At 42.3% G+C, this 27838-nt stretch overlaps 2 protein-coding genes and 1 non-coding gene across 4 annotated transcripts; 2 read left to right on the top strand and 1 right to left on the bottom strand.

The window, feature by feature from the left end:
* The first annotated feature begins 111 nt into the window (after positions 1–111).
* Positions 112–12225, top strand: LOC135499755 (sodium- and chloride-dependent glycine transporter 1-like). 2 transcript variants are annotated; one of them, XM_064790700.1, is made up of 13 exons: positions 112–408; positions 3985–4138; positions 4566–4862; positions 5434–5524; positions 5897–6029; positions 6419–6553; positions 8295–8398; positions 8695–8819; positions 9089–9201; positions 9739–9879; positions 10079–10279; positions 10365–10529; positions 10845–12225. In XM_064790700.1, exons 1-13 carry the CDS (start codon positions 361–363, stop codon positions 11028–11030), a joined length of 1893 nt encoding a protein of 630 aa, XP_064646770.1. In that variant the 5' UTR covers positions 112–360; the 3' UTR covers positions 11031–12225. The 2 variants fall into 2 exon arrangements, with proteins under 2 accessions (XP_064646770.1, XP_064646771.1); XM_064790701.1 differs by lacking the exon at positions 8295–8398 and adding an exon at positions 7392–7495.
* Positions 12226–12890: 665 nt separating this feature from the next.
* Positions 12891–25999, bottom strand: LOC135499289 (mucin-2-like). Its single transcript, XM_064789972.1, has 11 exons — positions 25778–25999; positions 24639–24703; positions 17901–24307; positions 17644–17699; positions 17119–17312; positions 16638–16821; positions 16259–16381; positions 15701–15788; positions 15317–15382; positions 14807–14902; positions 12891–14191 (listed from the first exon to the last, which is right to left on the bottom strand). The coding sequence occupies exons 2-11, from the start codon at positions 24685–24687 to the stop codon at positions 14171–14173; spliced, it is 7284 nt and encodes a 2427-aa protein (XP_064646042.1). The 5' UTR covers positions 24688–24703; positions 25778–25999; the 3' UTR covers positions 12891–14170.
* On the top strand, positions 14315–14388 carry Trnai-aau (transfer RNA isoleucine (anticodon AAU)). The gene has a single exon. It is a non-coding gene; the product is annotated as a tRNA-Ile (tRNA).
* Positions 26000–27838: the final 1839 nt, after the last annotated feature.

Raw genomic sequence — 27838 nt, 5'->3', positions numbered from 1 at the left:
TAACCTGATTGATTATCAACCGTCTTATCCGCGTCACTGATGTTAGGTCAGACCTTAGGTATAAATGGCTATCGTACAATGCCGTAATCAGTCTTACTCGATACTCAAGGAGAAAAGCAGTTATGCACAGGGGTCGGAATTGCGGGTCAGATTCTTAACATAAGTCAAAGTGAATCGAAACTAGACTTCAGACTTGTGCGAAATTGCTTTGATTTCTTTGTAATCTCATATATACTTCATGTTTGGCTGTGTCTGAAGAATCGCTGGACAGTTGTTACCTTTCATCCGAATACGCACGTGATATTTTACGACTGTATACGACTTTATCCGAACTTTTTTCGACTCCATCCGATCGCCGTGATGTCAGAGAAGAACCAAATAAACATGATGAATGGAAATGTAGCACATGTAAGTTTTTTGCTGATAAATTTCACAATTGATATACAATGTAGATGAGAGTGTTTGGATCGAATACATAGTAGTTGTTTTTGGTCATTAATCAGTAACTGGCGACAGCGGACAGCAGCCAGCAGCCAGTAGCCTTGATTGCCTGGGACAGGGCGAGAGTGTTTTTTTGGGGGGGGGGGGGGGCAGCCTTTTTATTATTCATGCAGGTTCACTTCGTTACAGTGCCACCTTTGTGCGACTGCGATGCAATGATTGTTTGGACCAACATATTTGAAACCATCTCCAAATTAATGTTCGAAACATATTCATGAGACACAACAACTGCCAAATCGAAAAACGGAAATTTTTCAGCGTTAATTTGTCAAGGTCATCGAATTAATGAAACTTTTCCGTCACGGCAGACGATATCAACACAAGTCACGTAATCCTTCTTATCTTGAGTACAATGGGCGTTCAGGTAGGCACACCCTAAATATCATGGAGTTATGAATGACTGTTATGAATTACTCTTATGTAACAGATAAATTTAAGTCAAAATAGGGCAGACGGACTAATATGTTTGTTTATATTTTGAATTTCTTTACCAGTCTGTTGTGAAAACGCCCAATGATATTCTAGGGCGTTTAAATTGTCACAATGAAAACCAAACCTTTTTCTTTCAATTATGATTCAATGTTAACAAATGACGCTTACAAACCATGAGCTCATGGTTTTTTGACGTCACGGAATGATTCGACCAGCCAGCGATCATCTTCGTGCGATATCTTGACCCTCAAAATTTTCAAAATGCTCTACTTTCGGACTTAATGGGCCAGGTTATGGTTACGATGTACTTTTCAGTGATAAAATCTATGAATATGCTACTAGTACATTTATAAAACTCAACAGAATATACTACATTTATGTTTGTGACTTGAATAGAGTCAGCTCAGTGTCACGCCAATTGATTTCATACCCGATTTTCAAATTGTCGAGTTAAAAACATCCAAGTCAATGTCGTGTATTCTGCCCAGATGCTCACTGACATCAACTAATGGAGAGGTCGACATGATGACGTATCAGAGAATACAACCTTAACCTATCATTGTTAACTTGGCCCGGTGTCTCGCGAAGTGCCAAACGCAAACAGATCGCAGTTCCTCGCCGATCAAGATAACTCATGAGATACTGAATTTTACGAGTTTTTAGGCTACTTAAGAAGTCAAACAGCCTACCACCGAAACAAAACTAGGTTGCAAGCATAAACAATTGATACACTCCTTGCTTGGAACGTCAGTACAGATATACACCCGGTTTAGGAGCACCTTTTTTGCGGGAACTTTCATTTTACGAGAAGTATTCACCTTACTTATCATGATTAAGGTAATTTTATTCTGTCCCCGACATGTTTTTACGAATTTTGAAAACTAATCCCCTTTTGGGACTGGGCCCAGTACCGTCATGGAAATTTACCTGCTATAAACAGTGCTGACATGATATATAACTATTTTGATAAGCACAATCGAGGTTATGAAGTTTTATCACAAAACAAGTACGGAACGTAATTATAAAGATAAAAATTTAGAATTTTATGGATGTTGGTAAACCTCGTATCCAATCAAAAGTTAATATGAATATAGTCCAGTGGTGTCCAGTGGTGCCTAGAGGTTATCTGTTTCTTCCTAACACCATCGACAGACCGAGTGCGCTGGAGAATATATCATAGGAAAGGTTGTAGTTGGCCGAGAGTAAATAAAAGGGGAAGGAAAAGGGGAATGGGTTCTCTTGTAATGCTACTCAGCTTATCGGCTGGGCCGATCGAGGCATTGTCAGTCGCATGACTAGGCTGTGGCGTTATAGGAATAGTGCGATGTAATGTATGTAGAAATGTACAGAGAAGTTAGCGGCTGGTGCGGAGGCCCTAGTTTATCGGCTTTAAAACAACACGATATGATATGTAATGCGATCTAGGATTGACATGAATATCGACGAGACCGCCAAACCTTACAGTTGAACTTATATGGTTTTAGATTTAAACTTGGCTAATCTATTAGTTAATGATCGCTAATCCAACCTGGGAGGTGGTCAAAGATCCACCCGAATTAAGTTTAGAATGACTGTTCTGAACAATACAAGATAATAAGGTCTGTGTCAAGTTATGTTGATGTACACCAAGAACATATCATTAGGTCAGATGATAAATCGACGTTATCAATCACTGTAGTAGGGTAGATGCGCCCTGATACCTGATTTCAAAGCAAACAAGTTGGAGTTTAAAGCAAACAGGTGGTCCATTTACCAAAACAGTCCGAAAAAGCGGCTTGCCAACTGGGGACCACTGATCATCCGTGCCACCTCCAGTTGGCCGCAATATATACACAAGGTAGCTGCCGAGTGCCAAGATATTTCGAGCGATAAGAATTAAATCTCTTAAGACATTGTGTGCAAATGACCAGGTCAGCAGATTGAACCTTAAAGCTGAACCGTCTCCAACACACAGTCTTCCATGAAACTTTTATGTTTGATGTTTTACAAAATGGTCCCCTGGCTACACCCATTAACTTACAGTGGCAATGACTGCGAAGTAGAAGGTAACAGTTCGTTGACATTATGAAAGAAGTCGCCTTACTATGACATCTGTTCTGTTTACTTAAAAATCTGCAACCTACCTTTAACATTTAAATATGCATGATTGTAATTCCCTTACTTGTTCACTTAACATGATTTGAAATTTGCTCATCTAGAGTTACCTTCAATATTCTTAATGAATATTCCCCTTGTCTCAATGCATTGAATCCATCAAGTTTCATTCGAATGATGACAAGCATTACATTCCTTCGCTCCACCAAGACTCGATTCTCCTGATCCATTGGAGTAACACTTCGGGAAAGTCATGACCATTGAAGGAATCGTGCTCTTCTCTAAGCAAATACCTACGGATAAAGTTGAGTTTGTTTCAGAAGAAGAAACAGTAAGTGTGGAAAGATCTAGTACCCAGGGTGGCATCGCCAATAAGCCATTCTCTACTTGCTCAAGGTGGAATATAACCTTCTATTCTGGAGTTATTGCCATTTCCGCGCCAGAGCTAAAATTATCATGTCTTCCTCAGTGCAATTCGACGCGAGGTTCGCCGCTATAAAATGACATTTCACTTTGAACAAACTTTCACAAACATATTTATTTCGCTACAAGCTAACACAACCTTCTTCGCCTTTTAGCAGTAAAAGCTGCTGGTCTCCATCACATTTCAACCCGAAGTTATTTTTGCCCTTTGATCCCTGCCAGAGCTAGGATTCACACGACAAGCACAGTGACTTCGACATTAGGTTCGCCACAATTAAACAACAGTTCGCTCTGAACAACATTTCACAATCACATTCTGAATTGAGACGTTGTCATCGCCTATTTACCCTTCTCGAGTGAATTTTCTTGCAGTGAAAACTGTGGATCTCGATCATGTTCCAATCAAGAAATTCAGATTTTCACGTTTGACAGAGGAAATGTCGTTTTACGTGTAACGGCATTTCGCTTGTAACAACGCTTTACAATCACATTAAACAACTTATTCATATACAATTCGTTCTTTTCGTTTCGTAGGAGGGTGATCAACCAGTAAAGAAGGGAGGCGATGAGAATGCGGAGCGAGGAAACTGGGGTGGCCAGATTGAGTTTATCCTGACGTGTGTTGGTTATGCTGTTGGCCTCGGAAATGTCTGGAGGTTCCCTTATTTGTGTTATCAAAATGGAGGTGGTAGGTGTCTCTTTCAATTTTATATCTAACAGTAGGCTGCATGGGACTAACGTCCGTTTTATAAAGAGAACCTTGATAATATTCCTTGCTTGTAGGAGGTGATATTACCCGCACTTATAAGGGAGCTACCCCAAACTCCCCTTACTGCATTATACGGTCATGTATCTCTCCTATCACGGATGTAGAGCAAAGTGCAATACAAACTATGTACATGAGCAAACCTAGCCATTACTGCTGAAATTGAGGGGTGTAAGGAGGGCATTATACCCCTATGTAATTCGTTTGAGAAAGGAGTCAGGCGAGTCTATTCTTGTCCATAACCTGCATATTCATTCCCTCGGGCAGCGTGATTACCCACCCATGAAAATAAGCCCATGCATTGACCATGTCTCCGGAACATGTATAATCAGATTTTCTATCGTTTCAGGTGCCTTTCTCATTCCATACGTCATCATGTTACTAGTCGTCGGCCTGCCGTTGTTCTACATGGAGCTCGCTTTCGGACAGTTTGCAAGTTTAGGTCCCATCACCATTTGGCGGATAAACCCCCTCTTTAAGGGTTTAGGATGGGCAACAGTCATTGTGTCCTACGTCATCAGTTTGTACTATAACGTGATCGTGGCGTACTGTTTATACTATTTGGTCGCGTCCATGACAACGTCGTTACCATGGGAATATTGTCGTGAGGAATGGAGCACATTTAGATGCAGGGACAGCCGTAACTGTAAGTAGTAATGATGTATTGTCTTCATTCCTAGTATTCATTGCTTTGACTAATCGCAGCATCTATCGCTATGACTACTAATTCAAAATGGCCATCGTTCTATCTCAGAGAGACGGTTCCATTAAGTTTTAATGGTAAAACAAGCTTCAGTGAAAATGAATGACATGACTATACATATATATCATGTAGATGATCACGCGTTGACCATCCAGCTTTCAGCTACAATTTTTAGCAATGTAATATTGTCGGTGTAATCCAGTCCATCTAGCTGCCGACCGAGCAGCGCTTCGGAAGGCTGGCAATCATCCATATTCCAAAGAGCGGCGTTAACATATACATTACATTCGTTCTCCACACGCTACCAAAATAGTTCACAATTTGCACTGAAATCGGGACAACAACAGAAGAAATGTACATTTAGGTCAGTGAAGGACTTAGAGCATCTAGGGCACTGTGTCGACTCTAAGAGAATAGTTAGGGTATAAGTAAGAAATGAAACGTGAGCGTTGGTTTCCCCTTGACACAGTGAGTTATAGCGAAATTCAAAACTGTAGATTTCTTGAAATTGCAGACTCGGACCCTGCCCTGAATCTGACTGCCCCAGTTATGCCTTCAAACATCACCGACAACTACACAACAACTCCAAGCGAGGAATATTTTTAGTAAGTGAAAAGTAGATTATTATTGCGCTTCAAGAGGCTGTATTTAGGTTTTACTATATACCCATGCCGACAGTGAGGCTCACAACCCAACTCAGAATGCTTAAACGGAATAACCGGTCGACAGAGCGCATGCTAATGCTCAACAGAAGATAAGTTTCGTCAGCACGCAAATATGACTTCCCTGGTGAGCATGCAAATTAGGACGGTAATATGTATAATCATGGCAGAAGTTTGTTTGTTTGACATCCTCAGGCGGCAGGTGAACCTATGCTTTTGTTTGGACTTTCATTAGGTTACCGCACGTGCCAGTGTCAGCATGCAAATTAGGCCTGTAACATGCATACTCATGATAAGGTTTCTTTTGCCTTCCAGTCGTGAGGTCCTCGGGATGACGGATGATATCGGAGACGCGGGTGTCCTTAGCTGGAAGTTAGCCTTGAGTCTGTTTGTCGCTTGGCTCATTGTTTTCATCGTCCTAATCAAGGGAATAAAATCGCTTGGAAAGGTATGTGATCTTGGGCAAAACACTTTGTGTAACGATCATAGAAACAAATTAACTGGTTGGGGCTGCTCACGTTACCAAGTGCAACCATTATACTATTGGCACTATGCTTCTGCGATAGGTCCGTGCTTTTATTGAATATGGCGAGGAAACATTTCAAAATTACATACATCTTCGAAGGTTGGTGGGGAAACTACAGTATACAACCAGAGATTTGAAAGACTCTGATAGAACTGTGCAAAGAAATAGTAAAGGTGAACAGTTCTAAAATTGGCATTCATAATGTAATTAAAAGGCCAAGACAAACAGCGTATATTTCATATGTTACTGCCAGTCGATTGTGAATAGGCCTGCAGGTCCAAACAGTCGATTTTATATTTCATCGTTTACAGGTCGTGTATTTTACGGCTATCTTCCCCTACTGCTTGTTGACCGCCTTGTTAGTTCGTGGAGCGACACTAGACGGCGCTTTAGATGGCATTCTTTTCTACATCACGCCACAGTGGGACAAACTGCTTGATGCCAAGGTAGGTTTTATTCAATGTGCAAAAGTAGGCTATGAAATATAGCTTATCTGAATCTTATCGAGAGCATATCAAAACATGAACTTAAAATATCATGTCATCTATTAAGTACATTTTAATCAAGGTGGCACAATTATGTCGTTATGGTGGAGTAGACATCTCAGTCTGTAAGCGTAAAATATGTATTGATAATCCTATAGCTTACTGACCGAAAACTCAGCTTCGCTTCGAATTTAATCATTACTTCAGCTGCCAAAGTTTTTTGGTAACCTTGTACAAGTATCTGTGAATGTAAACGCTTTATTCTCTATCACATTCTGATTCTATTCATTGCCCTTCCCTCAACCTCTACCAATTCGCCATTGTCTGCGGGATGCTAACATATCTCTTAAACGAGCCTATTATTAATCCCTCTTTTGGAGACCCCAGAACTCGAACCCCAAAACTCTGGTATCTTTTTAGTCAACCCGTCTCAATTCTTCGCCTTGGGGAATCTCCTACTCTTGCAAATGACCTTGTTCAGATATGCGACCTTTATTACCTTCTCTACTCTCCATCAGAGGTGCAAACAGCGCTTACAGTGATGGCAGTAGAGCCACTGACGCTGTCATTTAGAACATTCTCTTGTCACGTTCCAAATACCCTATGGTTGACAGCCACATTTCCAACAATCAATTTAAAAGCCGATCAGCGTAGATGAATCCAGAACATAAATAGACACCACGTGACCAGAAAGTAGTTCCAGATCCAATAGAGGACGCCACTATCCTTCACCGACCCTGCCGGTCAAAGGTTTCCAATAGGTAGTTCAAATATTAAAGCTGAACCGTACTATTTCTAGGTGTGGAGTGACGCAGCAGTTCAGATCTTTTATTCACTAGGCGTGTCTTCTGGTGGCCTAATCACTATGGCCAGCTTTAATAATTTCGATAATAATTGCAAGAGGTAAGGTCTCAAGACACAAGGTATTGTATGCAGAGTTTGTGTAACGGAAGAAAAGTATCAACTATCACTATCCAATTGGATTGGACTCAAATGAAAAGGGGAGAGTGACACCACTACCGTTAACTTCAACTCTAAGTTTCAAAAAACGTCTTGATGGTATTAACAAAATGGAACTTACTTAAGGATTCTGTGGGAACTCCTCAGCTAAATCGCATCCGTCTGGCCGTGGTTTGCCGCTCAGACTCATGGTAAGACGATTCTAGAACTTCAAAACCAAGAGCCAATGCCAATGGCATACTCCAGATCCAAGCATTATTGGTATTGAACCATGCTGATAAACATTTGAATGGTTTCATAAACACATACAGCTAGATGCGATCACTGGATATGATATTGATACCTTTTTTCGTTCGTAGCAAGCCTCTTGCATATACTGAACATGATTGTATAGCTAGAAGATGCCCCTCCCCGCTTGTTGAATTCTATACGCTTTGTGTGAATGAGGAGTGCACATGACCTGTGTGAGAGACATATCAAGCGTCCGTCAGTCAGCCGTCAGATTAAATTCAAACTGGTCAATGAATGCACGGTTTGAAATCAAACGGACCATGAGTGCACGGTTTGGATTCAAACTGAACAATGAGCCCATGTTTTGATTTCAATCTGTCCATTTGGTTAGAGTTTGACCCCAAACTGACCAACTTGAAAAAGCGTGCTGTCTGACCAATCAGACGGGGTTTTACGTAGTACCTCTAGTCCCATAGTTCCTTACCGCCTCTCTGATTGCCTTCTTCCACAGGTTTGGAGTGACGCACTGGTTCAAATATTTTACTCGCTTAGCGCATGCTCAGGGGGACTGGTTGCCATGTCCAGTTATAACAAATTCCATAATAATGTTCAGAGGTAGGTATTGGAGAATGTGAAAGATGAAGAATAGTAAAAACATCTGATTAAAAACGGAAGTTCCTAAGCCTTGTGTGACTGATGAATAATAGATTTTCTCAGATTGATTTGGCCTCCAAACTATACTGTGATGGTAACATAGCATTTACAACAAAGTAAATGTTACAGTAGCAACTTCTTTGGTGACATTGACATCCACTCCTTTCCAGTCATCGCCATTACTAGAAGCCCTCTTTTGCCAGATTAAGTAACTATTTGTAGGGCAGATTTCAATTTGTGACGTCATTTCTTTTCAGGGACTCCCTCATCGTTCCATTTATTAACTGCGCGACCAGTATATTTGCTGGTTTCGTCATCTTTTCCGTTCTTGGGTTTATGTCGTTTGAAAAAGGAGTTTCGGTCGCCGACGTAGCAGCAAGTGGTACGTGGTTTAGTAAAAATAAAGCAATATTACCTGATGAATCATCCTTCCGATCCATTGGGCTGGTCTTGTTGCATATTAACCCAATTCCATGATATTCGTAAATGTGATCCCAAAACAAATATCGTCACACTCCCAATGAGAAGAAAGCCAGTATGTTCTCTGTGTCACCAAGCAACCATTACCAATGGCGATGCTTGGAGATTGGTCCCAGGTGCTTGACCTCATCATATAAACATGAACATTTCCTAGTCCAACTGTGATTTCAGGTCCTGGTTTAGCTTTTATTGTCTACCCTGAAGGAATCTCAAAGATGCCCATCGCTCCCATGTGGGCTATTCTCTTCTTTATCATGATGGCCATGTTAGGGTTCAGTTCACAGGTAAGTTCAAACCTTTTGATGATGATTTTGTGATTTTGGGTGTTGGAATCAAATCGTCAACCTTTGGTTCGCTTATGCTGTGAATGCCAACTATCGGAGCCAACCTATCTGCTATCTGGATCCTGCAGGAACGGTGTGGAAATCGTTCAGTCTGAACCTATGCTTCACTAATACTGTGAATCCCAGCTATCTGAACCAACGCATCCCATATCCTGCTGAACCAGAGTGCAAACTGTATCAACTGAACGAGGTGCGAGTAAGGTGAATGGAATGGCCTTAACCGCGAGCAAATTGGTGAATAAAGGAATAGAAGACATTCTGAATACAGTCCGGTGTCGTGACCACCCTTACTGAGCTTGAGACAGAACCTGAAAAGGAAAATATCTAAAGAGGAAGAAGAAGAAGTTATCCTGGTTCAGACTTTGCTGATAAATTCTGGTTCAATGTTGTAAAAGAAAGTGAAATGAGATATAGCGCGTGGTTTTCCTTGCACCTTTTATGTCATCATTGAAATGAATGCTCTTTCTTCGTTGCCAGTTCTCAATGATGGAAACCGTAATCAGCGCTATCTCAGATGAGTTTAAGGATACCCTCAGGGCCACTAACAGACGAAATATCATCTTCAGAGGCTGCATGTGCCTTCTGTCTTTCGTATTAGGACTCCCTATGTGCTTAAATGTAAGTGTACACACGGTCCGCCATCGGCCGGGTTTATCGAACTTTGCCTGATTTACGGCCGTTCTGGGGAAAACAAATAACGCCGTTTTCAGATAAGATGACCGATTGGATAACACGTTCATAGAGGTTGAACAGGAAATCTACTTGTCCCAAATGATGGTCCATGCATTACCTAATTGTATTACGTTTCGTTTTGCAGTCCGGCATGTACCTGCTAAACCTTGTAGATGTCAACATCGGCGGTTACCCCCTACTCTTCGTCGGAATGACCGAATGCATCGCCATACAATGGATCTATGGTTATAACAGATTCGCAGAAGATATCAAAATGATGTTAGGGCACACACCAAATGTCTTTTGGAGGATTGTATGGTGTGTTGTGTCACCCTTGGCAATGTTAGTAAGTACAGAGTCGATTGTCTGAAGCCGCATACCACATCTGAAATGCCTCTTCTTTCTTTATTGAAATCCTAACATCCTTTCAGGCTGTGATAGTTTTCAAGATCTATCAGCACGAACCCCTCAACTACAACGACACCTACATCTACCCACAATGGGGCCAGGTCCTCGGATGGTTGACCGCTCTCTTTCCTATCCTCGTCATGTACCTCTGGCTTCTTGTCAAGTTCTGTGTCACATATGGATGGGAGGTAAGTCAAATCACCTTTAAGCAGACGACACACGTGATGCATTGTTGTCTCCCATGCCGGCTGGCAGATGTGCGACTCCATGTCCGGACGACAAGTTCATTGTACATTTTTTAATACGTCCATGTCAAGTTCGTTCTTTCTCGATGAATCATCTTTTAAGATTATTGATAACCTGTTTTAAAACTGCAGTTGCGTGCGGTACACTGACCTGCGTACGCGCTACGTGCATTCGTATTATTGCCTTGCTTTGGAAATGTCTCGCACGAAAATGGAGCCATTTTACATTAACACTCAATTTTGCCCATCATGTTCCAGGCATGCAGGGCGGCCAACGAATCCAGTCTTAAATGGGGTCCAGCACTTGAAAAACATAGGACAGGACGATATGTTTCAAGTAACCATCAATGCCAGGACACCGGCAAGCAATACGAAGAAAAGCACGGCTACGACAACTCTGCCTATATGAACAGTACTGATGATATGACGGACACAAGGTTCTGAGCTGTGGAGTACTTTTAGGAAAAGTTAAAACTTGACTGGATCAGTGGCATCTCGATTTCCAAGATTGCACTGTCGGATCCTATGATTATATATATGACTGGTGACGAGTTTGGCCAGTGGACAAAATCTGATTTAGTCATGAAAACATATTTAGCATACACGAAAACATGCATGACCAATCGTCTTATTTGATCTGTGCAGTGCCATCTATGAGACAATCGGGTACCAATACAGATGTTTCACCTCGAAATCCTCATCTCGTGCGTGAAAAACTGATACAATACATCAGGTTTCGGGTCTTAATTTCACCTCCATAATGATCAGAGTTGTAAAATAGTAGACTAGTTTTCATATGGTCTCGGCCATTTTTTTCTCATTTTCGTTAACCATCTTCACTGGGAACTGACCAGTGCAGTCGTTAATGGATTCAAGTTGTCGTAGTTAGCTTGGTTTTGGAATTGGTTCTTTAAAACGCTTAATGCAAGATTGATAAAGAGCTGAAAACTGTTTGTTATGGGCATTATTTTGTCCAACCTTGTATATACAGAGTGGCTCAATAATGTACTTGATGTTATCATGTATTCATAAGCCATGAATTTTTGATAACATATAAAATATAGGTGATATTTTTATAAAGCAAGATGTAAGTGAGGGGTTTGGGGCCTTTTTCTTGCCACTGGCCTTATGATGTTGCTAATGGGGGAATTTTGTCAGTCGTCTCATTTAACGTCCAATTCATCAAAAACATTCCACTATGATTTATGAAGTATGCCACTTTATTGAGAGATACGCATCAATTTGCACGAGAGTGACAAAATCGTTCAATTTTCTCGGATAAATTTTGTTGTCTAAGCGACACGATCATCTTTAACCGATTGCTCACTAAAGGGGGGAGAACGGCGCGAGATATCTTGGAGATATCTTGGCCAGATTATGCTCTGCAAAACCACTCAGCAAACACTCTGCAAACACCCAGCGATTAGATATCAGTACACGGCAGTGGGTTGTATAGGTGGGGCCTCACGGTGGCGATCTATGGAACTGCTGGTCTCTGTCTCGGTCGCCTTTGTACTTGATTACCGGTAAGTCTCGTTCTTCTTGATGCATAATGATAATGAACATGATATTGTAACTATTAATAAACGATTATATTTCTGATTTTACAAAACAATTAATACTAAATCTATCAAGTATACATATTATTTTCTTTGTAAGGTGCAATACTTTAAATAAGTACGTGTACGCACCAATTTTAGGACCCGCTCCCCTGTACGCAATAAAATGGTAGCAATATACAGCAAAATGTACAGCAAAATGTACAGCGTACGCAATTGAGCGCCCAAATTACCCCCGTACAACTGTTTGGAGTCTCTCACTTGAACTCGACCAGTAGGGAAACCTCGGCCCTGAGCCAAACCCACGACCTTTTGATCACGAGGCCGATCCTATTCCATTGCGCTACCGCTGCCCTAGAGGATTGTCTTTGCGGCCTCAAGTAAACCAAAGGTGAACACATTACTACCAGCGGCTTTGGAGGACTTGAGTATCAGACGTTCTAGGAATGATATGGATGTATGTATGTACCAGTAGATCCAATGATTACTGAAGAGTGTAGCGCTACTCTTGTTGGTACTTGATTGACTGGCAGCATAAAAGGAATGCTAACCTAATGCTAACAGATGCGGACCCCATAAGAGTTCTGGAACCGAGTCGATTTCCCTGTAGACTAGTACTAGTAGGGCTCGTGCCCCCCTCCACCTCAGGGAGATGGTGCATTGCTCCTGTGAGAACTCCGCAATGACAAATCCTGATCTGCCACCCGGCCTGTTGCTGGCTCATTGAGTAAATGGCACAAGACTGTTTTCTTTTACATTGTTTTTATTAATGAAAATGACAGATTAAATGAAAATGACATACGAAATAAATAACATGTTACAAAATATACAATCACACATAGATCACATGAAGAGATGACGGGCACCCGCATTTCCAAAAGCAAGTTCTGATTAGTCATTTGTTTTGGCTATTCTTCACTATGGAGAAGAAATGGCAGCTTTTGATTGGACAAAACAACCGGAAGTCTCCATGCCTTCAAAATCCTGCTTTAGGCGTATGCGAATTATCACAGTCACTGTTGTATACCTAAATCTCCATTAGGAAAGAAATGACATCATTTAAAGGAAGACTATAGACTGGAGCTAGGCATGTCAGATTATGTTTCGCTAATTTGCCATTATAAAGAGGCATCTCCTACCCCACGGTCCATCAAAACCACAACGTTCAAGTACGAGACAGTATAAAGTTATTGATATTGTAGTTGGATGGAACAAGAGTGTCCAATCAAACACGACCCAGTGTAAATACAAGTCACCTGAAGAAGAAAGTGTTTTACACACCCGCTAAGCCATGACCACCTCGTTCGAAATGTTGGCAGTATATGTACATCTCTATTATACAATGCCGCAATGTTTGACAGTTTGCAATATTTGTTACAATGATTCGGCGTGGGTCCAGCCCATACTGTTTAACTACAAGCAAAACAAATGGGCGTTGCCAGAAATAAAAGGGATTTACGTCTACTGAGGATGTTTCCAGTCACTTTAGACTATTTTCTTTGCAGTGACAACGGCTAATATTTATAAAGACTACTAAATGCTGTTACTACAGTTTTCTACAGAGATGGCTAGTGTAAATGTACATGAAGTTCAAAGTAAAAGCATTTACTAGTCTTTTATAATATCAGCCAACATCTCATGGAATTGACAAGTTGTGAAAAAAAGCCCTCTTCTATGGCAAGAAAAAAAATCGATGTCAAAACAGATGATGACATGATTCAGAAGCACCTGAGTTTGTAGAATGCGACAATGCAGGTTTGTCCAAGAGTGGCCTGTTCGACAGGGGGCGCTGGTGTTTCTTGTTGTGGTTGTCGCGAACGGTAAACAAATCATCGCATTGTCCATCGAATGAAGAAACATTTGATGCTGAACAACCAGGCCCCTAAAATAATCCCCCTTCTACGAAAAAGGAAGGGAAATCTCAAGCCCACAATGCGCGTCTGCTTTGTCGAAATGATGACCTCCGGCTTATCCAACGTCCCGTATTTAATTTGCTTGGCAGTCTTTAATACTTGTTGTTTTTCTTCAAAGCTCAGTGTTGGTTCCCTGAAAAGATTGATGAAAGTATATTGTTTGACGTTAGCTGACGAGGAATCAGAAATGTTTCCACCATATTTGAGCCACATTGAACGTTATCAACACCCGTGATGTATGAAGGAGAATGTGTCTGACCGGTTAGCTCAGATGGTTAGAGCGTCGTGCTAATAACGCGAATGTCGCGGGTTCGAACCCCGTACTGGTCAATCTTTTTCGTTACCTTTACGATTTTAATAGAACAGACGAATTTCGAATGTAAAGCCAATATCAGATTCAGGTATGTCAGGTGATGCTTTTAAGTTTTCTACCGTTTTCATATTTACATGTAGTAACGAGACAGAATGGGAATTCATCGGCATTCCTCCATTTTTAATTGCCTCTGGCATGGTTTCAACAAAGACTCGGTAGAAACTTAATGCAGATATGTCCATAGATTTGTACACAGCATTTTACACATTGTTGTTTTTTGTAAGGCAAACAAGATGGCGGACGTCTAATGGATTTGATGAATACATATAATAAATATATACGGTCATTTCCGATCGCAGAAACAAACTGAATTTTCTCAATCCCCTTGTTTTGTAATACTTGGGCAATGTCCTTTAGAAATGATCGAAATCTTACCCTCGTTCGTTCGTAAGGTGATCCGCGATCCAGTGAAGGCGTCAGTCTATGTAAGCCAAGTTTCTCGGGACTAATGTTTGGGCGGGGAATATTCATCTGAAGGAGAGAAAACGCAGTTGAGATCGAAGGTTATTTTGATTTGCTTTAGGTCATTTTTCAGGAGCAGGAGACGCCACTTATGTGAACCAAAACGATCAATCATTCAGGACTTAAACTTGAAAGTTGTATTTTGACGTATAAATCTGGCGACATTGTAGTTACAGTAAATTTTATTATATCGATTAGAAATATTCACTGAACTTGCTGAAGAGGAGGTGTAACAGAATCAAATTCTCTACGAATTTATTTCATGAATTCGTGCACGCCTACTCCTCCGTCGTCCTTCGTTGTTCTTAGGTCAGCATCACGTGTGTGAATAATGTAGCATGTGTATGACGAGGGTCTACCAGAAGGCCAGCTTCCAATTCATTACCATACTGTCAGCTTGCAACAGTACCACTGGACACTTACCGCCTTACTGATGGAGTCCGTCTGGAAAGCCAGGTATGAGTCGTAGTTATCATACTGTTGGTCCGACTAGAAAACAAAAAGGGAATCATAAGAAGCAACACAAACTGTACGATATTTGCCGATATTTACAGTAACGTTACAATGCATATGTAGGTTAAGACAAGCATGGGAATGCATTTGGCATTGGCAAGCACGTAGCCTATATTGAGGCGTCAAATCCTGCAAACTGAACTATCTGCGGACAGATGTAATTTCTCAAGTCACCCTGCTTGTTCCACGAAGCCTCTTTAGTTCATCATCAAACTTAAAAGTAGGCGAACTTCAGTTTCATGATGAGTGTTGAATATCAACACGTCATTGATTCTTGATATACAGAAAATGTACCTCATCATCAAAAAAAGCAGCATTCCTGGCCGAGTGTACCTCAGGACCAATTCCTAGGATTGTGGGGTCGCTCTCCCCGTCTTCCCTTCTGAAATGAGCAAAGTGAAGAGGAACATGCAATATGTGTAACTTCGAATCGAACATTACTATGACACCATGGCATTTTCAACACTTGAACAAGCAACATACAGTTGGCGCTCCCGGGAACTTAACATGACGATTTCACAATCTTCCTAATAAGTATGTTTGCTACCACTGCCTCGTCCGATATTCTGTTATGGGTGAGTGTGACGCTCCTAGGCCCTAGCCTAGGGCAATGTTGTGACAGGCCATGACTGTGGTACCGGCGCCCCCTCATGTATTCCCCACGACAAATGTTGCAACGGGAATGGAAAAAGAGACAGACGAACTGGGGAGGAAGTTCCCCTCGTGGAAAGCAAAGTTTGCAGCTTTCTGTCTGACGTGGTTTTTTAATGTCAGGCCTATTTTGTCATCTCATGAATGGAACACCAGATCCTGGGAACATTAACTAAAGTTACACGGGAGTCTGACCCTTACCTTGATCTAGTGTCCGCCTTCCTCCACCTGCAGATCAGGCAAATGATTCCTACGATGGTGATGAGGGCGAAGCAAAGACCGATTGCGATTCCAATGAAAATCTTGACACTTGCCTCGGAATATCTGAAAATGACCATATTTCGTCAGACTGACAGACAAAATAAATTAGAAACAAGACTAAAAGCGGACATTTGTTACAATTGGTTAGTTCTTCCTTGACTGGATTGATCTTTGCTTGAGTCGGATTTCCCGATTTAGTAGGCTACACCTGCGACACATTGGCTGGTTTTGTGGGATAATTTTGTTTGCATCCGACAAAATATGAGTTTGTGCCTTGGATTTCACTGACCTCTGCGTTGACATGTGATCATGTACTTACATACACGAAGGTTCACCCTCCGGGCCTAGACGACATTCGGAATAAATGCCACAAAAGTAGTCCTTGCACTTAGATTGACAAACGAAGTAGAAGTTATATTCCTTTTCTGGTTGTAGGTCAACGCATTTGCGTCCCGTCTTGCAAGGGTTGGAGTTACAGGGACTGTAGGATTTCGGAAAGGCTCCTGAAGTATTGAATTAAGTATTCGATCAATTGAGGATATTTATAAGCGACAAAAGAGTCGGGATCCCTTCACTGATGTTCTTAAGACAAATCACGTGCGCTTCCATGGATAGGCTGCTTTCGAAGTAATATTGTGTTTTGTAAACATCATGTCAGAGATGATCATATCTGACTTGGATTATTCTCAGTGTTATTTTTTTCCCAAGTTTGGTTTTGCGTTGTAAATATACTTCTTTGCAAAAAAGTGCATGATTTGAACTGTAATGGAAATGGAGAATAAACAATGGGTCAAACTCACTCTCTATGGACTTCAGCAGTTCACCATACTGCACCGATTTACCACCATCAACGGTTATGTTGTGAATGGATGCATTGTATACCGCGTCATACACCATGGCACTGAGGTTAAAATCCCCTTTAACGGCATCTGATGCGATCTTCAGGTCTTCTAAAGGAATGTTCATGTTCACGTCAACAATGGCAGATCCTTTCCTAAAAATGTAGAGAATGAATTTAAAACCTGATTGGTCAGCGCAATTTCCATGTTTGAAATCAACCAATGAGATCTTCTCGACGAATGCAAATCACAAATTGTACAAGACATCTCTATTCCAGAGGCTTTTTTTTCACTCGAATGGTCATTTTGTGTTTTCTCCACAATACAACTCCACTTTCCAGCCACGTGTACAATCTCCCAATGCGAGGACTCTGCTTCATTTGCCTCCCGGAAAGGACCAACCGGAAGAGGCCAAATGTACGCAAGTAAACAGTGCAAGTATCACTAAGCAACTGTTGGGAAGGAACGAAACAAATGAAGACTTACGTTATCTTGGGAATTTCGTAAACAATACGGAAGATGAAGTTCATGATGAATCGCAACTGAAATGGTGAGATTATCAGGTGAGATTCTTCTGAAAAATAGTGTTGTTCTGATTTCAAGACGGTACCTCATCTGCTCAAGTTTTTGGTACTCAAATCTGTGGGTCCCCCATCCGACACATATCATGATTGTTAACTTAGAAAGTTAATAGAATGAAGGACAACTCTCATCTTTCGCCAACAAAACAAAGTTGTACTTACGAAAGACACAACAGCATTCGCAAGGTTCATGTGAGCCGCATTATTCGGGTCATCAATGTTTGATGTGTAGTTGTGAAGAATCGTCAATACGAACTTCAAGTCAAACTTGGCCGATGGGTCGATTTCTGTAGGTGCGACTGTAGTTGGCACAGTAATGGTTGGGGCAGGTGGAGAAGATGACGTTGGGGATATTGTTGGGGACATCACAGTTGAAGATGGTGTAGCAGTTGACGACGTACTAGACGGTGTTGAGGACATTATGGTTGAAGTTGGTGTACTAGTGGTCGACGATGTACTCGACGGTGTGGAAGACATTACGGTTGAAGTTGGTGTTCTAGTGGTAGACGATGTACTCGATGGCGTTGAAGACATTACGGTTGAAGTTGGTGTACTAGCGGTCGACGATGTACTCGATGGTGTTGAGGACATTATGGTTGAAGATGGTGTACTAGTCGAAGACGTACTCGATGGCGTTGAGGACATTACGGTTGAAGTTGGTGTACTAGTGGTCGACGATGTACTCGATGGTGTTGAGGACATTATGGTTGAAGATGGTGTACTAGTCGAAGACGTACTCGATGGCGTTGAGGACATTACGGTTGAAGTTGGTGTACTAGTGGTAGACGATGTACTCGATGGTGTTGAGGACATAACAGTTGAAGTTGGTGTACTAGTCGAAGACGTACTCGATGGCATTGAGGACATTACGGTTGAAGTTGGTGTACTAGTCGAAGACGTAGTCGATAGTGTTGAGGACATTACAGTTGAAGTTGGTGTACTAGTTGAAGACGTAGTCGATGGTGTGGAGGACATTACAGTTGAAGTTAGTGTACTAGTGGTCGACGATGTACTCGATGGCGTTGACGACATCACAGTTGAAGATGGTGTACTAGTGGTCGACGATGTACTCGATGGTGTTGAAGACATTACGGTTGAAGTTGGTGTACTAGTGGCCGACGATGTACTCGATGGCGTTGACGACATTACAGTTGAAGATGGTGTACTAGTGGTCGACGATGTACTCGATGGTGTTGAGGACATTACGGTTGAAGATGGTGTACTAGTGGTCGACGATGTACTCGATGGCGTTGACGACATTACAGTTGAAGATGGTGTACTAGTGGTCGACGATGTACTCGATGGTGTTGAGGACATTACGGTTGAAGATGGTGTACTAGTTGAAGACGTAGTCGATGGTGTGGAGGACATTACAGTTGAAGTTGGTGTACTAGTTGTCGACGATGTACTCGAAGGTGTGGAGGACATTACAGTTGAAGTTGGTGTACTAGTTGAAGACGTAGTCGATGGTGTGGAGGACATTACAGTTGAAGTTGGTGTACTAGTGGTCGACGATGTACTCGAAGGTGTGGAGGACATTACTGTTGAAGTTGGTGTACTAGTGGTCGACGATGTACTCGATGGTGTTGACGACATTATGGTTGAAGATGGTGTACTAGTGGTCGATGATGTACTCGATGGTGTTGAGGACATTACAGTTGAAGTTGGTGTACTAGTGGTCGACGATGTACTCGAAGGTGTGGAGGACATTACTGTTGAAGTTGGTGTACTAGTGGTCGACGATGTCCTCGATGGTGTTGACGACACTATGGTTGAAGATGGTGTACCAGTGGTAGACGATGTACTCGATGGTGTTGAGGACATTACAGTTGAAGATGGTGTACTAGTGGTCGACGATGTACTCGAAGGTGTGGAGGACATTACTGTTGAAGATGGTGTACTAGTGGTCGACGATGTACTCGATGGTGTTGACGACATTATGGTTGAAGATGGTGTACTAGTGGTCGACGATGTACTCGATGGTGTTGAGGACATTACAGTTGAAGTTGGTGTACTAGTGGTCGACGATGTACTCGATGGTGTTGAGGACATTACAGTTGAAGATGGTGTACTAGTGGTCGACGATGTACTCGATGGTGTTGAGGACATTACGGTTGAAGTTGGTGTACTAGTGGTCGACGATGTACTCGATGGTGTGGAGGACATTACGGTTGAAGTTGGTGTACTAGTCGAAGATATAGTCGATGGTGTGGAGGACAATACGGTTGAAGTTGGTGTACTAGTGAGCGACGATGTACTCAATGGTGTTGATGACATTACAGTTGAAGTTGGTGTACTAGTGGTCGACGATGTACTCGATGGTGTTGAGGACATTACGGTTGAAGTTGGTGTGCTAGCGGTCGACGATAAACTCGATGGTGTTGAGGACATTACAGTTGAAGTTGGTGTACTAGTGGTCGACGATGTACTCGATGGCGTTGACGACGTTACAGTTGAAGATGGTGTACTAGTGGTCGACGATGTACTCGATGGTGTTGAGGACATTACGGTTGAAGTTGGTGTACGAGTGGTCGACGATGTACTCGATTGTGTTGAGGACATTTCGGTTGAAGTTGGCGTACTATTGGTCGACGATGTACTCGATGGTGTTGACGACATTACAGTTGAAGTTGGTGTACTAGTGGTCGACGATGTACTCGATGGTGTTGAGGACATTACAGTTGAAGTTGGTGTACTAGTGGTCGACGATGTACTCGATGGTGTGGAGGACATTACGGTTGAAGTTGGTGTACTTGTGGTCAACGATGTACTCGATGGTGTTGAGGACATTACGGTTGAAGTTGGTGTACTTGTGGTCGACGATGTACTCGATGGTGTTGAGGACATTACGGTTGAAGTTGGTGTACTTGTGGTCAACGATGTACTCGATGGTGTTGAGGACATAACGGTTGAAGTTGGTGTACTTGTGGTCGACGATGTACTCGATGGTGTTGAGGACATTACGGTTAAAGTTGGTGTACTAGTGGTCGACGATGTACTCGATGGTGTTGAGGACATTACAGTTGAAGTTGGTGTACTAGTGGTCGACGATGTACTCGATTGTGTTGAGGACATTACGGTTGAAGTTGGTGTACTAGTGGTCGACGATGTACTCGATGGTGTTGAGGACATTACGGTTGAAGTTGGTGTGCCAGTGGTCGACGATGTACTCGATGGTGTTGACGACATTACGGTTGAAGTTGGTGTACTAGTGGTCGACGATGTACTCGATGGTGTTGAGGACATTATAGTTGAAGTTGGTGTACTAGTAGTCGACGATGTACTCGATGGTGCTGACGACATTACGGTTGAAGTTGGTGTGCTAGTGGACGATGTACTCGATGTTGTTGAGGACATTACAGTTGAAGTTGTTGTACTAGTCGAAGACGTAGTCGATGGTGTTGAGGACATTGCGGTTGAAGTTGGTGTACTAGTCGACGATGTACTCGATGGTGTTGACGACATTACGGTTGAAGTTGGTGTGCTAGTGGACGACGTACTCGATGTTGTTGAGGACATTACGGTTGAAGTTGGTGTACTAGTCGAAGACGTAGTCGATGGTGTGGAGGACATGTCGGTTGAAGTTAGTGTACTAGTCGACGATGTACTCGATGGTGTTGAGGAAATTACAGTTGGTGTACTAGTGGTCGACGATGTACTCGATGGTGTTGAGGACATTACGGTTGAAGTTGGTGTACTAGTGGTCGACGATGTACTCGATGGTGTTGAGGACATTACGGTTGAAGTTGGTGTACTTGTGGTCGACGATGTACTCGATGGTGTTGAGGACATTACGGTTGAAGTTGGTGTACTAGTGGTCGACGATGTACTCGATGGTGTTGATGACATTACAGTTGAAGGTGGTGTACTAGTGGTAGACGATGTACTCGATGTCGTTGATGACATTACGGTTGAAGTTGGTGTACTAGTGGTAGACGATGTACTCGATGGTGTTGAGGACATTACGGTTGAAGTTGGTGTACTAGTGGTCGACGATGTACTCGATGGTGTTGAGGACATTACGGTTGAAGTTGGTGTACTTGTGGTCGACGATGTACTCGATGGTGTTGAGGACATTACGGTTGAAGTTGGTGTACTAGTGGTCGACGATGTACTCGATGGTGTTGATGAAATTACAGTTGAAGTTGGTGTACTAGTGGTAGACGATGTACTCGATGGTGTTGATGACATTACGGTTGAAGTTGGTGTACTAGTGGTAGACGATGTACTCGATGGTGTTGAGGACATTACGGTTGAAGTTGGTGTACTTGTGGTCGACGATGTACTCGATGGTGTTGAGGACATTACAGTTGAAGATGGTGTACTAGTGGTCGACGATGTACTCGATGGTGTTGATGACATTTCGGTTGAAGTTGGTGTACTAGTGGTCGACGATGTACTCGATGGTGTTGATGACATTACGGTTGAAGTTGGTGTACTAGTGGTCGACGATGTACTCGATGGTGTTGAGGACATTACGGTTGAAGTTGGTGTACTAGTGGTCGACGATGTACTCGATGGTGTTGAGGACATTACGGTTGAAGTTGGTGTACTTGTGGTCGACGATGTACTCGATGGTGTTGAGGACATTACGGTTGAAGTTGGTGTACTAGTGGTCGACGATGTACTCGATGGTGTTGATGACATTACAGTTGAAGTTGGTGTACTAGTGGTAGACGATGTACTCGATGGTGTTGATGACATTACGATTGAAGTTGGTGTACTAGTGGTAGACGATGTACTCGATGGTGTTGAGGACATTACGGTTGAAGTTGGTGTACTTGTGGTCGACGATGTACTCGATGGTGTTGAGGACATTACAGTTGAAGTTGGTGTACTAGTGGTCGACGATGTACTCGATGGTGTTGATGACATTTCGGTTGAAGTTGGTGTACTAGTGGTCGACGATGTACTCGATGGTGTTGATGACATTACGGTTGAAGTTGGTGTACTAGTGGTCGACAATGTACTCGATGGTGTTGAGGACATTACGGTTGAAGTTGGTGTACTAGTGGTAGACGATGTACTCGATGGCGTTGAAGACATTACGGTTGAAGTTGGTGTACTAGTGGTCGACGATGTACTCGATGGTGTTGATGACATTACAGTTGAAGTTGGTGTACTAGTGGTAGACGATGTACTCGATGGTGTTGAGGACATTACGGTTGAAGTTGGTGTACTAGTGGTAGACGATGTACTCGATGGTGTTGAGGACATTACGGTTGAAGTTGGTGTACTTGTGGTCGACGATGTACTCGATGGTGTTGAGGACATTACAGTTGAAGTTGGTGTACTAGTGGTCGACGATGTACTCGATGGTGTTGATGACATTTCGGTTGAAGTTGGTGTACTAGTGGTCGTCGATGTACTCGATGGTGTTGATGACATTACGGTTGAAGTTGGTGTACTAGTGGTCGACGATGTACTCGATGGTGTTGATGACATTACAGTTGAAGTTGGTGTACTAGTGGTCGACGATGTACTCGATGGTGTTGAGGACATTTCGGTTGAAGTTGGTGTACTTGTGGTCGACGATATACTCGATGGTGTTGAGGACATTACAGTAGAAGTTGGTGTACTAGTGGTCGACGATGTACTCGATGGTGTTGAGGACATTACGGTTGAAGTTGGTGTACTTGTGGTCGTCGATGTACTCGATGGTGTTGAGGACATTACAGTTGAAGTTGGTGTACTAGTCGACGATGTACTCGATGGCGTTGACGACTTTACAGTTGAAGATGGTGTACTAGTGGTCGACGATGTACTCGATGGTGTTGAGGACATTACGGTTGAAGTTGGTGTACTAGTGGTCGACGATGTACTTGATGGTGTTGAGGACGTTACGGTTGAAGTTGGTGTACTAGTGGTCGACGATGTACTTGATGGTGTTGAGGACATTACGGTTGAAGTTGGTGTACTAGTCGACGACGTACTCGATGGTGTTGAGGACATTACGGTTGAAGTTGGTGTACTAGTGGTCGACGATGTACTTGATGGTGTTGAGGACATTACGGTTGAAGATGGTGTACTAGTTGAAGACGTAGTCGATGGTGTTGAGGACATTACAGTTGAAGTTGGTGTACTAGTGGTCGACGATGTACTCGATGGTGTTGACGACATTACGGTTGAAGTTGGTGTACTAGTCGAAGACGTGCTTGATGGTGTTGAGGACATTACAGTTGAAGTTGGTGTACTAGTGGTCGACGATGTACTCGATTGTGTTGAGGACATTACGGTTGAAGTTGGTGTACTAGTGGTCGACGATGTACTCGATGGTGTTGAAGACATGACAGTTGAAGTTGGTGTACTAGTTGATGACGTACTTGATGGTGTTGTGGACGTCGTTGAAGTTGTTGCAACAGTTGACGATGAACTTGATGCTGTTTGAACAGTTCCAGTGGTTGATGTTCCACTGCTTGTGGGGGTACTTGTCGATAAGCGAGAGCTCGTCGAGGGCGGCACTGTTGAAGTCGCAGAGGTTGATCCTACAGAGGTTGTCGAAGGTTGCACTGTTTTTGTCACTGTTTGTGTCACCGTTTTAGTCACAGTTACAGTTTGCGCTTGAAGGCCTAAAATGCAATATTTAAATTCTTATTCATTGAGATGCATCCTTTCTCATTGGTGTCACTCTGTTTCAAATCGCATCTTTCGGACCTAAATCGTAGAGAATAGAGGACCCTGAGAGGTCTTCCGTAGTGCAGCTCGTTGGAAAAGAGTACACAGGCCTCCAAGATAGAGCTCCATGAAACGGGGCATGTGTACTTATCATTTTCTTATCAATCTATCATTATCAAAACTGTCAAATTTCTGCCGGGCTCACCGGTAGAAATCAGTCTAAATATTGATTCTAATGCCTATTTCAATATTTCCATATCAGACTGAAAAAGTGGCTTTACTTACCGTTTGCCATGACGGCAATCACCAACAGGATTACGCCGATCTGCACCATTGTTGATCAACCAGCTCTGGAAAATAAGAAAGTTGAGATGACGTCACAGTGAGTGAATACAATCAACACGACAAATTCGAAAAAGATCGTTATTGCCATAATCACTATATTCATTCCAGGGAGACCATTGGCATGAGCTCGATAGTTCAGCATTACGTCCAGGCCTCTCGCCCACCATGGAAGCTATTTCCTACGGGTTGAGGATATCTAGATTTGCCCTGATTACCCTTTGATACGACAATAGAACAATGGAAATATAGACCAAGAGGCGAGCGGGCTTTCTTTATAAACGACAGGCTGTGTTTTGGGCTGGGCCTAAATGCTTTCAACTGCGACGCATTCAGTTATATTTTCCTTTCATGATCTGGCCAACTATGTCAAAGTATTCCATATTCAATTCCATTCGGTGGTCTAGGCCTTTAACAGCACTCGTTATGAAATTTTCATTCAAGAAGTATGATGAATTAGCTGACATGAAACCTTCCTTTTTGGCAGGAGAGTAATAGGACGAGATCATTCATACTTTGTGAATGAGAGGTTAGTAATCGCTTCTACGGCCTTGAAATAGGGAATTAATGTTCGCTTCTACATATACGGGCCTGAATCAGGGGTGAATGGTCGCTTCTACGGGCCTGAATCAGGGGTTAATGATCGCTTCTACGGCCATCTTTTTCTCAGGAACCTGGTAGGCCTGACCAGGTGAATCATCATCCCCGCTTCAAATTATTCTTTAGGTTTGAAGTTTCAGCGGATGCGAACTAATGTATCATTTTATAGGAGGCTTAACTTTCGTATGCAAGTGCGTTGTTTTTGTGTGCAAATACCATTAAATAGAAATCAACATTACCCCTGTACAGAAACTAGACATGCCACTTTATACGTGATGAAAAGTAGTCTATAGATTAAATATATCGGTGTTTACGACAGCAATGCTAAAATTTATATCCAATGTTGATTTTAATACATTATTACAAAAATTTCATATTCACATTTTGAAATAAATGGCCTAAGCCTTTAACAACAGTCATTATCAACGAAACTTGAATAACAGTCAAGAATTAGGAAAGGAATTAGCTGAAATGAAACCTACCTGCCTGCATAAAGTGCTGCTGGCTAAAAGGTTATTCCAAAAAGTTGTCAATCTTTTGATAACAAAAACCTCCAATTTCGAAATGATAATCTTCTCAAGTTAAATGAGACGAAACGTTGTGAAATCACTTTCTTCCTAACGCAAATCCTGCTCCTAGTTGCACGAAAGTTTGAAAACGTCCGACCACTCTCAGTTGTAAGACAACCTTTATTGTTGATTGAGGGAAATATATATTCTAAACATCGAATTTGACACCACACCCGCTTTTATTCTCCATTGTCATATCAAATCGGAAGGAAAATGGCGGCCACTGAGTGACCAATCCCAGCAGGGCGCGGTAATGACGTCACGCGTGCCAACCATCTATCACAAAAGGTATGGTTTCAGGTATATAAAGATGGACCTAGATAGGTGCATTAATGGAATTATTGGGTGGGTATTTGGCTGTTGTGAAAGAAGCGAATGAATGTACTTATATTAATTTATCCGCGTCAGCAATGAAGTTATTTCACTTTGAATGGTTTGATTTACAAAAACATTTTGACTAGCCCATCTATACTATAGATTGTAAATTGGGATTGACGCAAATGTCTCCCGGGTCTGGTCAGCACATCCTGATCACGCACCGAATTCGACCCTGATGTTCGCTTCTACCGCCCTGAATCAGGGGTTCATGTTCCTTTCTACGGCCTTGAATCAGGGGTTAATAATCGCTTCTGCGACCCTGAATCCGAGTTCAATAGTCGCTTCTACGGCCCGGAGATAATAAATCCATCGATCGAAAAAACTATGCATGTTTTTAAAAATCATGTAATGTACGTCCCAGCCACCCTAAAAACAAAACTATCGTTTGCTGATGCGTGTGTACATACACCGGTTTCCAATCCTCTCATTTCAGTGAGATTTGAATACCTTCAAGCATGTAAACGAGGTTTGCTTTAGTTGTAAAGCAATGCACTGAGACATCTCTTTGTGTTTTTGTTTGTGACAGGACCATGTTATGACAGTAGGTCAAGCTTCGCATATGTGACAACCACAAATATGACATGTATGTTTTGAGCATAGACGAATCAAAATCAAATAATATCAATATCTTTGGAAGGAATATCAAATTTCCTCAGGCGGTTCGTTTTCTTAATGCATGTTCCATCTTTGTCCTGGGAAAATTGGCATGTTTAACTGTTTAAGTTTAGATGAGACGTTTCAGAAAAAAAGAATGTTGGATTCGTGGTTTCAAAAGCCATGCTGTAGACATTTATTTGGTTCTTCTAGCAGTGGACTGTTCCCGGCCTCAAAGACCGCTAGGGTATCCCTGGAAATATGCCTCTAGTCTATTATATTTATCATAGGCTGTCCTCAATTCAGCTGGAGTCTGGAGCCTGTGTCAGGGCAGGCACACCTTTCACCATTCTGAACTTCCAGTCATATTGCCTCCGTAGCCTCGGCCCATTTTGACGCGCGTTGTCTGAAAGCTTAGCAATGTCAATACATCGAGGGCCAAGATGGTTTTTCACGTGATTTTGACTTTCTGGCATTGGCCTTATCGCAGGGAGGTTTTACAACATCTGTGTTAAAACCTCAGTCTCTTTCCTGATGCAACATATAATAATAAAATTGCGCATAGACCTAAAGAGACAAAAGGGAAATAGAAGAAAGTGAAACAGAAAAACCAACAGAGAGAAGAGGAAAGAAATGTGACGACACCGCGGGTCGACAGCTCGCTTCGGGCAAAATCGAACTAGCTCAGCGCTGAGCTAACTCGAAGCTATACTCCAATTCTAACCATAGCGTTCATCAGAACGCACATGTACTCATAATTTGGCCTGGTCCTCACACACGTTAAATAATTCTTTGACGTCTCAGAGTCATTTTTACATCGCTTCTGATAATTACACAACAGGTTTCCCCCGTAAAAATCTATTCTCGGTATATTTTCATAATTTATCTTTAAATTATTGTATACAGTTGAGACATTAGGCATGGCCTTATAGAGCAACGTGCAATACGGTCAAAAAGTTTCACCCAGCGACACTCGCTTAAGGTGAAATGTTGCAGGAACCG

This window comes from Lineus longissimus, chromosome 15 (assembly GCF_910592395.1).
Source record: "Lineus longissimus chromosome 15, tnLinLong1.2, whole genome shotgun sequence".
Taxonomy (NCBI): domain Eukaryota; kingdom Metazoa; phylum Nemertea; class Pilidiophora; order Heteronemertea; family Lineidae; genus Lineus; species Lineus longissimus.
This window is presented reverse-complemented; position numbering and strand designations above follow the sequence as displayed.